General features: G+C 42.8%; 1 protein-coding gene and 1 long non-coding RNA gene across 6 annotated transcripts in view; one reads left to right on the top strand and one right to left on the bottom strand.

Annotated features, from left to right (window-relative positions):
- The window catches only part of PKD2L2 (polycystin 2 like 2, transient receptor potential cation channel), a 33,941-nt gene extending 23,375 nt beyond the window's left edge, over positions 1 to 10,566 (bottom strand). For 3 of the 5 annotated variants that reach the window (XR_014508429.1, XR_014508430.1, XM_083428879.1), the window contains exons 1-4: positions 10,434 to 10,566; positions 9,349 to 9,450; positions 6,628 to 6,761; positions 2,154 to 2,410 (exon numbers count right to left, since the gene is read on the bottom strand). Coding sequence is in view for 2 of the 5 variants with exons in the window: in XM_083428879.1 (XP_083285005.1) it covers positions 2,154 to 2,410; positions 6,628 to 6,761; positions 9,349 to 9,450; positions 10,434 to 10,485 (545 nt within the window). In the remaining 3 variants the exon portion in view is untranslated. Of the gene's footprint in view, positions 1 to 2,153; positions 2,411 to 6,627; positions 6,762 to 9,348; positions 9,451 to 9,967; positions 10,347 to 10,433 lie in introns of those variants that run through there. The other 2 variants (XR_014508431.1, XM_083428880.1) reach the window with 2 other exon arrangements.
- Positions 10,567 to 10,770: 204 nt separating this feature from the next.
- LOC310672179 lies at positions 10,771 to 14,444 on the top strand. The gene is made up of 2 exons (XR_014508454.1): positions 10,771 to 10,910; positions 12,825 to 14,444. It is a non-coding gene; the product is annotated as an uncharacterized lncRNA (long non-coding RNA).
- The last annotated feature ends 38 nt before the right edge of the window (positions 14,445 to 14,482 follow it).

Genomic DNA, 14,482 nt, shown 5'->3' on the forward strand with positions numbered 1-14,482 from the left:
TCCTTGAAGAAAACAATGTGCTTGAATGTAGTTTAAAAGTAAAGGCATAACTCCAGTTGTACATACAGGCAGTGCACCAAGATGGTATGGTCAAGAAGCGTGGAAGGGCTGCGTTGGAAAATGGAAGCTGTGTAGAGGCTTGCCATTTCCCATAACAGCCTGTTGGGCTAACTGCACATATGCCTATAAATGTGTGGCAGGGGATGCAGAGCAATAATATTGTGTTGAACCCTATAGTCATCCCACAGTGCACAGGGACTATACCATGTTGTTAAATATATAAATACCTCACATATCAATTTATATGCCCGAAACAGGTGGCAACCTAAGACAATACCAAAACAATTTTACAAATAATATCAACAAAGGTGCTTTAGCAAACATTTTAAAAACATAAAACAAATATCTATTATCTGGGGTAATTTAAAATAAATATTCAGACACTGGGGCGACATTCAACAAAGTTTTACTCAAAGTAGACCCACTGAAATTAATGAACATTAATAAGTTAGGTCCATTAATTTCAATGCATCTAATCTGAGTAAAACTAAACAATGTTTACCAGTATTGGAATAAACCAGTCTATGAAAACATGGTTCAAAGTTTGTTTCAGATCTTAAGTTGGTTCCAGCCCTGGTAACCATACTTTCCTGACTTTGATGTAACTGAAAATCATGATTAATAAACCCAAGGAGTCTTCAGTCCTGGTACACTGAGAAGCAAGGGACTCACATAGACCTAATTTTCTTGTGAGTGCAGCTGGCAGATTAGTTTCCATACATTCCCCTTTTTTCAATCTTAATATGCAATTAATCGCTATTCTGTTGGTTGCTATCCACACTAATAGGTGGAAGTTGATGGAATGTATCTGTAATTTTGTTTTCTCCTTCCTCTCAGTCACTCCTCCCTCACCATCTACGGCTCGTTTCCATTCTAGACATACATGCAGTTATTTCTGTATCTGTGCACACGCATACCTTCCTCTTAAAAAAACAAAACAAAACCGCAAGAAGAACATACAAAGAAGCATAACTAGTATGTGTCACCATGGGCAAAATGGTGGGTTGTAGGTGGGGGAATGACACTAGCGCACATACCAAAAAATCAATCTGATGTGGCTGTACTCAGTTAGGTGTCATGCATTCTCTTGCTTTCTTTTTCGGAAGCTTTAACACTAATATGGTATCACTGAAACAATTATATTTAAGGGATCTAGGTAGGAACCATGAAATTCTAGGTCACTGAGGCTAATGTTTGTTCCTGGACAACTTGTAGAAAGTTTAACACAACAATGTCCTTTTTGAAAAGCAAGTTGGGCCCAGTTTGGTCCCATCAATTTGCAATAGCCATGGCCATTATTTGTGCTGGTTGGCAGGGTTTCCATAAGAGCCACACATACCCATTAGCGGCCATGGGGCCCCATGATCCTCCCACTCTAGCTTCTTACTCATGTGGCGAACAGCTGGCTAAAAGATTTAGCAGAACTCCTGATGAGCCAAATTTTATTTTTAATATAGAGGTCTCTGATATATGAACTGTGAACATGCCTTCTGCATGCAGCAATTGGTGGAAACAGTCACAGTCACATCATTGTGGCCACCAGAAGCAAAAAGGCTAGATTGTACTTGAATGAGAAGCAAACAGAAGTAGGGACCGCATATGACAAACTACGTGCCAAAAATATGTGCTAATGTGTTCCATACCAGCAGTGACTGTAGGTGCATACTGGCTCCTTTTTACTTCAGAGTTTCCACAGTAAGGGGAAATGGACTGGCATTTTTATTATGATGTTGTGTGAGCCATGCAAAAACAACACCAATTCCACAATAAATTCCAATCTAGAAGCACTGAAGGAGGGAAGGGGTAGCACAGGCACAAGGCTCGTGCAAATATTGTCTAAACTAAGGCAGCGTTTGATTCACCCTTATACGGGACAAGCTGATGTAGGTGCAAATCAGCAGGGTGCCACTACTTGAGCCCCTTGACACATATTGTTTCATTTATTTACAGTACAAATGCATTAATAACAAAATTTCTCAGTGCTCCCTAAGGAAGCCAAACCCCATTATTAAACTTATTTTGCTAAAGTATGTGTACAGTATGTTCAGATGCAGTCAGAAGGAGCAAGGAAAATAAAATGTCACGATACTTACTCAGAGGCATTCTTAAAGCCAAATGATTGTCTATCCTCATGTAAATACTGATATTTACCATAACATTCTTTCATAAATGCCCGGAAAGAGGGATAGATAGAACATGTGTTGTTACGGACTTTTAGTTGTCGAATTCGAGGTACTCCTAACAGTAAATTCTCATAGTAGATAAGTGTGGTGTTTCTTTCATTGGGTGTGGAATCGTTGTTGTATGAAGTGCCCCAATCAAGGCCATCCAGAAGTGGTCCTTCTATAAACTACATTGCATGAAATAAGCAGAAAATAAACTTTTACCAGAAGAAATTCATCATCTGAAACTCGTTTACTTGGAATCAAATATTATTTGAAAACCCATTGTTACACCTGGGAATCTAGGAGGCAGAATGGCCTTATAAAATGTTTGTTTATCTATTTTGTTTGTTTTTTACATCTTATTTGGACTACTATAAAAAACAACCAATTGATTTCACTTGGCAGATTAAGAGGTTTAGGAGCACTTCACCTATCCTGGTCAATCACAGTTAATAGTTTACTGTGAATGTGCCAATCTGAGCTGCTTTGCTCCTCCTTGCTAGAACATTGAAGAAATAAACCAAGATCCTCAGCTTACTATTATGTATGAAACCAGGTGTCAAGGTTTGTTTTGTTCAACCAAACTGTTAGGCAAAATGAGGCAATCATCACAGAAAGCAAATACTGCAGGCGGCAGCACCTGCTGCCCCAACCATTTCTCCTGAGCCTTCTGGTTATTCTTCCCTGTTGGAAATCAAGAACCGAGTGTTCCACACAGCTTCTGTACATGTAAAGGGCTTGGGGAGGGGAGTCTTTGTCCTTTGCAAAATGCCTTGGACAGCCCTTTACGTAAGCAAATAACAAATCTTGCCTACAGATCATGGTTTGTTGGAAGTGAAACAACTCATGATTCTACGTAATGCGCAAACAAGGCCATAGGTCCTTCAATATTAATTCTTTATAATGGCACACTGAATTCCACTAAAAACACTGGTGATGGCCTAAAATACTATAAATGCAGACACCTCTTGATGTCTTCTGTTAAGGGATGTGCCTCATGCACACAGAACACATCAATAATGTTCTGTTCGTGCATAAAGGGACCCCTGACCATTAGGTCCAGTTGTGACCGACTCTGGGGTTGCGGCACTCATCTCACTATATTGGCCGAGAGAGCCGGCATACAGCTTCTGGGTCATGTGGCCAGCATGACTAAGCCGCTTCTGGCGTACCAGAGCAGTGCACGGAAACACAGTTTACCTTCCCACTGGAGCGGTACCTATTTATCTACTTGCACTTTGATGTGCTTTCGAACTGCTAGGTTGGCAGGAGCAGGGACCAAGCAATGGGAGCTCACCCTGTCATGGGGATTCGAACCGCCGACCTTCTGATCGGCAAGTCCTAGGCTCTGTGGTTTAACCCACAGCGCCACCTGCGTTCCCTTCTGTTCATGCATAGATTTATGTAAAACCAGAGGCCCTGCATTTGCACAGCAGCTGTTGGGTTGTGTTCAGCATCTTTTTGTTATCTACAGTAAACTCTAAACTATAACAAACTGTGAAACAATAACATATTACTGATTACTTAAATGGCATCTTTCTTCACAGAAATTAATGACACCAGATTCATCTCAGCACCAGACATAAGCATTACAGACCTCAGGTGAAGGCTGTTGTAAAGCACTTTATCACGTGACATCAGCTTCAGCTGGTGCCTCAGCTGTGCCCTTATCCCGACAGGGACAGCTTAACTACTGTTGTCTATGCTCTGGTAACCTCTAGGTTAGGTAAGTTCATAAGGATGGAGCAGCACATTATATGTAGAGCTGCCTCTGAAGACGGTTCAAAAACTTCAGCGGCCAGGCTGCTTATTGGGGCAAAACAGTTTGAGCATATTACAGCAATCCTGGTCTGACTGAACTGATTACCAATTAGTTACCGGGCCTAATTTAAAGTGCTGGTTTAGACCTATAAAACCTTAAATGGCTCAGGTCCGCAATAACTCAAGGACCACCTCTCGCCATATGAACCTACCAAGACCCTGAAATCATTTCGTCTTTGTTGTTGTTGTTTAGTCGTTCAGTCGTGTCCGACTCTTCGTGACCCCATGGACCAAAGCACGCCAGGCACTCCTGTCTTCCACTGCCACCCGCAGTTTGGTCAGACTCATGTTTGTAGCTTCGAGAACACTGTCTAACCATCTCATCCTCTGTCATCCCCTTCTCCTTGTGCCCTCCATCTTTCCCAGCATCAGGGTCTTTTCCAGGGAGTCTTCTCTTCTCATGAGGTGGCCAAAGTATTGGAGCCTCAGCTTCAGGATCTGTCCTTCCAGTGAGCACTCAGGGCTGATTTCCTTAAGAATGGATGCGTTTGATCTTCTTGCAGTCCATGGGACTCTCAAGAGTCTCCTCCAGCACCATAATTCAAAACCGTCAATTCTTCGGCGATCAGCCTTCTTTATGGTCCAGCTCTCACTTCCATACATCACTACTGGGAAAACCATAGCTTTTACTATACGGACCTTTGTTGGCAAGGTGATGTCTCTACTTTTTAAAATGCTGTCTAGGTTTGTCATTGCTTTCCTCCCAAGAAGCAGGCGTCTCTTAATTTCATGGCTGCTGTCACCATCTGCAGTGATCATGGAGCCCAAGAAAGTAAAATCTCTCACTGCCTCCATTTCTTCCCCTTCTATTTGCCAGGAGGTGATGGGACCAGTGGCCATGATCTTCGTTTTTTTGATGTTGAGCTTCAGACCATATTTTGTGCTCTCCTCTTTCACCCTCAATAAAAGGTTCTTTAATTCCTCCTCACTTTCTGCCATCAAGGTTGTGTCATCTGCATATCTGAGGTTGTTGATATTTCTTCCAGCAATCTTAATTCCGGCTAGGGATTCATCCAGCCCAGCCTTTCGCATGATGAATTCTGCATATAAGTTAAATAAGCAGGGAGACAAAATACAGCCTTGTCGTCCTCCTTTCCCAATTTTGAACCAATCAGTTGTTCCATATCCAGTTCTAACTGTAGCTTCTTGTCCCACATAGAGATTTCTCAGGAGACAGATGAGGTGATCAGGCACTCCCATTTCTTTAAGAACTTGCCATAGTTTGCTGTGGTCGACACAGTCAAAGGCTTTTGCATAGTCAATGAAGCAGAAGTAGATGTCTTTCTGGAACTCTCTAGCTTTCTCCATAATCCAGCGCATGTTTGCAATTTGGTCTCTGGTTCCTCTGCCTCTTCTAAATCCAGCTTGCACTTCTGGGAGTTCTCGGTCCACACATTTCGTCTTGGGCCCTTCTTTGTGTGCCTCCTCCACAAGAGGTCTGGAGGGTGACAACATGATAATGGACCTTTTCCACAGTGTCTCTCCATTTGTGGAATACTCTCCCCAAGGAGGTTTGGCTGGCGCCTTCATTATACACCTTTACATGCCAGGAAAAAGCGTTCCTCTTTAACTAGGCCTTTGGCTAATTGACATCTAATGCCCTTTAAATGTGTTGTGGAAGGGGGGATTATTGGGTTGTCATTATTATTATTATTATTATTATGTAATTTTTTATTGTAATTTTATGTTGTAAACTGCCTTGAAGGTACAGGGCAGCATATAAATTTAATAAATAATAATAATAATAATAAATGAGCATGTGGCAGCTATCCAAAAAGCAGGTGTAAGGTTTGAACACCTCTTCCCATGTAGTCACCCCATTTGCATACAACATATCACAAGGTTGTATATTACAGTGATACCTCTGGTTACGAACGCTTCAGGTTACAAGCTCCGCTAACCCGGAAGTAGCTGCTCCTGGTTGTGAACTTTGCCCCAGGATGTGAACGGAAATCACGCATCTTTAGCACATGTGCACAGCAGGAGGCCCCATTAGCGAAAGCACACCTCAGGATAAGAACGGTTTCAGCTTAAGAGCGCACCTCCGGAACGAATTAAGTTCGTAACCAACCAGAGGTACCACTGTACAGGGCTGTTGTAAGGATTACTAACATAGTATACATTTGTGCACACTAAGTGCTTGGAACACTTAGGAAAAGTACTACATAAATATAAAGTAATCCAAAATTGATTATCACTGCGCCAAGGTAAAATATGGTGTTAATCCCAGATAGCAACAAATTGTGATGACAGCAAGATAAAAAGTAGAGTAAGTAAGTCATTTAAGTTCTACTACCTGGCAGGACTTAATGCCAAAAAAATTAAAAAGTCAAGTCCCCAACTTTACCACTACATATCTCTTGATGTATTTTCCCCAAACTCTTTCCCAGGCAGGTTTCTGAGGGTACCCAAACCTACCCTTAACTTTTTAGTGTGAAACAGTCTAGTGGTGATAGGACAGTAGCAGATTACAGAAACCATGTGTCTACACTAACATAGTTCTGTGCCAAAAATCAGGTTTATTATTATTATTATTATTCACAAGTTATGTTTTTCTCATTTAAAAAACAACAACCTTTACCTGCCAAAAGTCAGCAATGCTGCTCATAGACTTGAAGTCTGTACGATCTGTATCTGACAGAGGGGTTTCTAGAAAGAGATCTGCCATAACTTTGTTCAGATAATACATATCTGTGCTCACCATTCCAAATGTCACTAAAAAGAAAGAAATCAGGATAAAATCCTAAGCAACAAAGAGAAATGGGAAGACACTCAAATTAGCAAACATCAAACACCTAATGTTTATTAGCAGGACACCAAAACAAAAATACTGGAGTCGTAATAGTAATAGTAATAGAAAGATCAAATAGGCAGTTATCACCTTAGTTACTGTATTTTTCTGTGTATAAGACGCCTCCATGTATAAGACTATTTTGGGGGACTAAATTTAAAGAAAATGGGGGGAGTGGCCCAAACTTGTTGAGCATTTTTAAGGGGGAATTACACGCAGTTGCTGGGGGTTGGCAAAGTGGGTAGCTACTCCCCCCACGCCACTGTGGGCGGAAATGCTCCCTAGAGCACAGACCCGCCAACCAGCTGGCTGCGCAGTTCCCCCAGCTGCTGTGGAACGCTCCCTAGAGCGCGCGCCTCCGCAGCAGCATGGGGGAGAGTTGTGTGTCCACCAACCAGATGGCTGGCAGGTGCACAGCTTCCCTTCCACGCTGCTGCAGGAAACGCTCTCCTCCCACAGCGGCATGAAGGAGAGTTGCACCCCCCCCAGCTGGCTGGCAGTGCGCAGCTCCCCCCCCCCATGCCACTATCCGTGTATAGGCCGACCTCAGGTTTTTTACATAATTTTTGAGTTAAAAAACCCTCATCTAATACACAGAAAAATACAGTATATGGAAAATATGCAGCTTTTGCAATGCAGTGTTCTACAGAGAATCATGAATTGTAGAGTTGAAAGGGACCCCAAGGGTCATCTAGTCCAACCCCCTACAATGCAGGAATCTCAACTAGATCATACATGATAGATGGTTATCCTAGCTCTGCTTAAAAAACTCCAGGGAAGGAGAGTCCACCGCCTTCCAAGGGTGTCTGTTCCACAGTCGAACAGCTCCTCCTATCAGGAAGTTATTCCTGGTGTTTAGTTGGAATCTCCTCTTGTAACTTCAATCCCTTGGTTCGGGTCCTGGTCTCTGGAGCAGGAGAAAACAAGCTTGCTCCATCCTCCATGTGACACCCTTTAGATACTTGAAGATACATATCTCCTCTAAGTCTCCTCTTTACCAGGCTAAACATACCCAGTTCCCTTAACTGTTCCTCACAAGACTTAGTTTCCAGACCCTTGTTCATCTTGGTGACCCTCCTCTGCATATACTCCAGCTTGTCAATATCCATCTTAGATTGTGGTGCCCAGAACTGGACACAGTACAGTGGTACCTCTAGTTATGAACTTAACTTGTTCTGGAGGTCCGTTCTTAACCTGAAACTGTTCTTAACTAGAGGCGTCCTTTCACTAATGGGGCCTCTTGCTGCTGCTGCGCCGCCGGCACATGATTTCCATTCTCATCCTGGGGCAAAGTTCTCAACTCAAGGTAACTCTTCCTTGGAATTTGTTAGCGAAATTTGTAACCTGAAGCGTTTGTAACCTGAGGTGTTTGTAACTTGAGGTACCACTGTACTCCAGGTATGGTCTGACAAAGGCAGAATAGAGCAGGACTATTTTTTTCCTTGATAGGGACACTATACTTCTGCTGATGCAGCCTAGAATAGCACTAGTGATGTTCTGTTGCTGTATCACACTATCGACTCATGTTAAGCTTCTGGTCTACTAGATCTCTATACAGTGGTACCTCGGGTTAAGAACCTGAAACAGTTCTTAACCTGAAGCACCACTTTAGCTAATGGGGCTTCCTGCTGCTGCTGTGCCGACGGAGCATGATTTCTGTTCTTATCCTGAAGCAAAGTTCTAACCCGAGGTAATATTTCTGGGTTAGCGGAGTCTGTAACCTGAAGCATATGTAATCTGAAGCGTCTGTAACCCGAGGTACCACTGTATCCTTTTCACATGTACTACTGGGAAGCCAGGTGTCCCCCATCTTCTATTTGTGCAGCTGGCTATTCCTGCCTAAGTGTACAGGTGGAACCTTACATTTGTCTCTAGGGAACTTCATTTTGTTAGTTTTGGCCCTGTTCTCCAATCTTTTAAGCTCATATTGAATCCTGGTTCTGTCCTCAGCAGGGTTGGCTACCCCTCCCAGTTTGGTATCATCTGCAAATTTGATTAGCATCCCCTCAGCAGGAGGGTTATTTTGCATGTTTATGAGTTAGGCTATGGGCAACCATCCAGGGGTCAAATGTCAGTGTTAGGTTGGACCAAAAACAAATAGGGGCAGAGCAACAGATGTGATGTTGTACAATAGGCTACATTCCAGCTACACAATAGAGGTTTCTATACCACCACCACTCATATCCACAGTTCCATCATCGTCCTAGGCAAACAAGAGGCATTATCACACTTAAAAGACACAGTTCAAGAACAGTTCAAGTAGGTTGTGAAACTCATCCAGTGAGGACTGTAGTCTGGACAGAGTTCCCAGGGCTGGGTAGAGAAGCTTTGAGGAGCCACTTCAGCTCCCGGGCCTAAGGTTCCCCACCCCACCCTACATTTATACCATTTTCAAGTTGCATAGGCTTGCAAACCAAGTAATTCATTATTTGCACCTCATGAAATGTTTTTTGGGGGGAGGGGGAGAGCAGCATTTGCATGTCAACAATCCCCTTTTCCCCATGGACTTACATATACATAGATCTGTAAGGAAAATTATGTAAATCAGTAGCTCTTGAAAGGTAGTTCTCATTTCAAGTTCTCTGCTATGAGTCAGTCGAGGTTTAATACTCCCTATAAAATATGAAGTTTTCAGAAAGAACACAAAGAAAATGTCAAAAACTAATTTAAAGTTTGCGGTATGAATGATCAAACCTAACCAAACAAAAGCACGCTTCTACGTTGCAAGAAAAATAAATATTCAATTATCTGTAGACTGTGGTAAAAGACAGATGTAAACTTAAATGTGTCAACTAGCTTCTGATAGCGCTGAATTCAAGTAAGGCTATCTATGTGCCATACATTTAAAATACCCCCCCCCCCCGAATCCTAGAAACTGTAGTTTACCTTGCGCAGAGATGCAGTGCCTAGCACCCTTAACAAACTACAGTTCCCAGAATTATTTGAGGGGAATCATGTACTTTAAAATGCATGGCAAGCCTAGCTGCACTTTCCCAGGAGAAAGCCTCACTGAGTTAAACAGGAGCGCCTGCATGCCCTGCTTCTGAATTGCCAGTAGCATCTGCCTGGCTATTCCTGCTAGGAACCAAATGCTATTTGGTGTAATCCAACTAGTCTCTACGTACAGTACTTGTTTCCTTAAGCTCCTCATACAAAATGTATGAATTTGATTGTGTGGGGATGGAGGATATGCGGACACCTTGTCAAGCCACGTTGCCAGCAATGGGACTGGGGGGAAATAGTTTGGGGTTGGCGTCGTCGAAGTGGTATCTACGTTTGAACAGCAGCGGCATTTCTGGTTTATTTTTATTTTTACTCCAGGTCCTCAGGCCTAGCTTGGGAGGCGTCTCCTCCTCCCTCTTCCAAGCCTTCCATCATAAGAAGAATAAGTACTGTACTGTATTATCATTCGGCAGGGAATAGGAAGTAGTGGGAATGGCACTGTCGCCCTGAAGCTAAAGACTGGGCGGGCTGTGGCCCTGACTAGAGGCAATGTAGGGAGACACCAGCCAAGGCGCTGAGCCAGCGACCAGAGGCCTAGTTCGGCCCTCTCCCCGACAGTTGCGCTTTCCGCCCCAGCAGCCATTACTACTCACCGAAACTGCTTCGCCGCTCTAGGACGGACGAGTCCTGGGTGGACACAGCCATGGCGACTCTAGGGAGGGAGAAGAGGAGCCGCTTCCCTGCGCGGGGCGCTTGCCTCGCCCTCGCCCCCGCCCCGCGCCGGGTTCGAAGTAACGAACGGGCCGCCGCCGGCAGCCCTGGCGGGGTAGAGGCTGCTTCGCCCCACGGGACGCGCCTTCGGTTTACCCCGCCAAGGTGCCCCGTCGGGCAGGCCGGCTCCCACAACAAGTTCCGCCCCACAAAGATGGATTACAGCTGGGGACGCATACATACTAATGCTACCCCCTTAACCCATCACTCCCGTGGGGAAATAAGCCTGCCACCCTGTATGGTTTACCTGAGAGTAAGAGTAAGCCCATGGAAAAATATGACGCATATTTCTGAGCGGGATTGCTCTGTGACTGGATTGCTCCCCCCTCCCCATTTAATCCACACGACAACCCTGTGAGGTAGGTTAGTGACTGGCTCAAGATCACCCAGTGAGCTTCATGCCCAAGTGGGGATTTCAACACTGTTTTTTACCAGGGCCGCATTGGCTCTCAAATATAACATTCGGTATAAACTTCATTTTGCAGTTAGGATAGCTCGCCAAGTGCACAGGTGGCGGAGGCTCCTTCTACCTTTTTGCATATCAGGTGCTCGGAATCCAGCCTCATGTTGCTGAATGGGACTCCTTCGAGGAAGAAGGCATAAATTAAGGTTACAGCCTTGGGAATTGTGTGGATTTACAAAGTGGAGCTGGTCACATCTAAAACCAGCAGCTCCACCTGCCAAAATCCCCTCTTCTCAATATAAAATTACAGAAGCCCAAGCCTGCTTTAATAATACTGTATAAAAAGAGGTCTGCTGGATCTTCTTATGGGTTGAAAACCCTTTCATTGTCCAGCATCCTGTTCTCATAGTGGCCAACAATATCTCTGTGAGAAGGTCACAAAGTAAGACATGAACGCAACAACACATTCCACACTTGTGATTCCCAGCAACTATTATTTGAAGGCATACTATGTTTAATTAGCCTGTCTGGAAAGTTCTGAATTTGGAAGAGCTTCATTCTGCCAGTAATATTGGGAGGTTAATTGATGTGGATGTTTCAAATCATGCCATTGAGCTCTAAAATATTATAGTATTATCTTTATAAATAATAATATGCATCATCTGCTTTCTTGCTGATTCCTGTCTTCTCTCTGTAATTTTGGGTTTTTAAATATTCAGAAACCACTTCTTACTGAAGACACAAATAACTTTAATAGAGCAAGTTCATAAGTAAGATCAGGTGGGAAAGGATTAGGTGTTTGAAAATATCTCCAGATGGAATGTCCCAAGCATCCCTGTGAGCAGTCATAAATCAGAAATACATATCTGAGTCACAGCATCCTACTACAATTGCCATTTTCCATCAGGGTTTTGCATACCCATGAAGTCTGAAACTAGTTTCCAACCTCATGTCAGATATTTCTTCATGCACCTGGATTCCTGAGTTTAGTTGGCCCAATCTGCAATGACAGATTTTTAAAATGTGGAAATCTGCCCTATAGAAACCCAAAGCATATTTCTCTTGCCTATATGAATTTGTGTGGAACAAAGTCACTGGACAGCATATCCATTTTGTCACTCCACTTTTTCCAGCACATTGCTTCTGTGCTTCAAAGATGCTCTAGTTAGACACACAAACACAATGACTATGAGGCACCCTGATACTAAACAGGTGCACACAGAACCTGCATGAACTTTTTCACTATTTTTGAATTGTCATACATTATTTATCGGATGTATAATCCCACTTTACACTTTTAAAACTAAAAACACACAGTATAATGTAAATTTTTAGATGGTTGGGCTTTTAATGTGTAACACCGATCTTTATTGTCGCTAGTTTTAATGTATAGCTTTTTATGCTTTTCGCCAGGCTTATTTTGCTTTAAGCATTGGTTGCAAAAGAATTTTAGAATTGTACTTTGTGTTTTCATGGATTATATAGTGTTATGATTATGTTGTATGCCATGTAATATACAATATATGATAAATTATTATCTATATTCTATATTGAGTCTTCCTGTGCTCATGCTTATGCAGCCAAAACCACACCCAACACACGGAATACTGAGAAATACGGCAGGTACAGACTAACCCCAAGGTATAAATACTGGTAAGTACAAAAAAATTGGCAGAAAAAACCTGTGTGGATTCCTTACCTCCACCCCACCAGGAACAAACCAACTCATCCCATTAATTCAGTGGCATAGAATGTTGAGAGACTCTTGATGGGAACAGAGAAATACTGTATATAAAAAATGCAGAAAGCAGCATCTCATTTCCTGCATGTCACTTCTTGGTTCACACAAGATGGTTTTCATTGCCTCCAGGCCCAGAAGAGACCTGTCTGTGGACATCAATGGAGCAACTAAAGAATTCAGTGCAGCTGCTGTGTCTTCCACCCCTACAGAAAAAGGAGTGAGGAGACCAAAATGGAGCAAAAAGAACCCCAACACTGCCTATGGATAGGCTCCATGGGCAGACTGCTGACCAATGGAGGGAGGGCAGAGATGGAATGGAGCTACGAAAACCATGTTGCTAGGGCCCAATTATGAAATGGTTGCCTTTGAGAAAAGTCCTAAAAGTCTCAGCCTGTGTATCTCACAAAAAAATTCCTATTATTCATGTTAATGGTTAAATATTCCACTCCAAGGAACCTATGACTCAGCACACGGAAGGGGGATTTAAGAGCAGCTCAGCCTAGGGAGTAGCCAGAATGATGCTACTTCAAGTGTTTCTTACAAACCACGTCACACAATCCATAAAATAAAAAAGGTTCTGAAAGCTCATGGTATTTGTAGCATTAGGAGTTTGTGGGTACCAAATTCCCCCAAATTCCTGGGTCCAGTATGTTAAAATATAAGCCAGAACAAAAGGAAGCTGATGAGCCATTAGGAATGCCAAAGAGAGGCTGCTCTGTGCCAAATGGCAAATGGGAGTTAGTTAGAAGACAAAGCCAGAGTCTGAAGTAGAGTCTTTAAGAGTTGGCTTGGATGTGAGCTGGAGGGAAAAGGTTGCAGTCTGGTAAAGGTAGCAAGCTGGAGAGAGGATAAGTCCAGGATGTTTGATGTCTGTTTGAATCCAAATCTGCACCTATGGGTGAAGCAAGACCCTCTTCGAGTGCTGTGAACCCCTCCATCATAGGCTCGGGTTGTTTTTGTGTAAATAAACCATATGTCATAAAGAGACCACAGTCTCTGCTGGGCCTCATTTCCAAAAGGATGAGCATCCGGAACCCAACAGCTTGGAGACTGAAGGTGTCATGCAACAGTACATTCAAGGTCTTGCAAGTTATTAATTATTATAGCCTGAATGCAAGGGTTTTAAATCACCTACACTTTGCTTTCACAATCTGCAGGAAGCTGACTTTACTTCAGTCTGTCAAAACTCATTAATTACAGTGAATCCAGCACTTTAGTTAACTATTTTAGCATTTTTAAGGGAAGCTAGTGGGGTTCTCAAAAAGCACCCTGGGGGAGTTGAAAACTCTTCCATCATTTACTTTCCTTATGTCTGAAGTTCTGCTACCCAGCGGACTAATTCTTAAAATCCATGAGCACCCAGAGAGGAGAGCATGGCAACTTTGCTCTTCCCCAGGGAGAATATGAGCCCAGGTTTGGACATGCTAAGCCAAACCATGGCTTAGCCCAGCATGGCACTGCAGCAAAACCAGGCCAGTGAAACCAGCCAACATACCCCAAAATGTAGCATCAAAATATTGGTTCATAAGAGCAAATGGAATGTGCAATGCTGAATTTTTAAATGTTTTTAATATATTATTATATCATTATTTTATCTTAAATATTACTTTATCTTAAATATTATGTTATTTTTATGTTCCTTCTATTTTATTTTAAATTGCACTGTTTCACATTTTGATATTTGCCAGCCTGTGCGCTTTTGGAAATGCAGAATACAAATTAAATAAATATTCAACATACTGTACTGTTTATGGCCTGACGGTAGTTGTGCAGTTCCTTCAGATTTA

This window comes from Podarcis tiliguerta, assembly GCF_965153285.1.
Source record: "Podarcis tiliguerta genome assembly, chromosome: 2".
Classification (NCBI taxonomy): domain Eukaryota; kingdom Metazoa; phylum Chordata; class Lepidosauria; order Squamata; family Lacertidae; genus Podarcis; species Podarcis tiliguerta.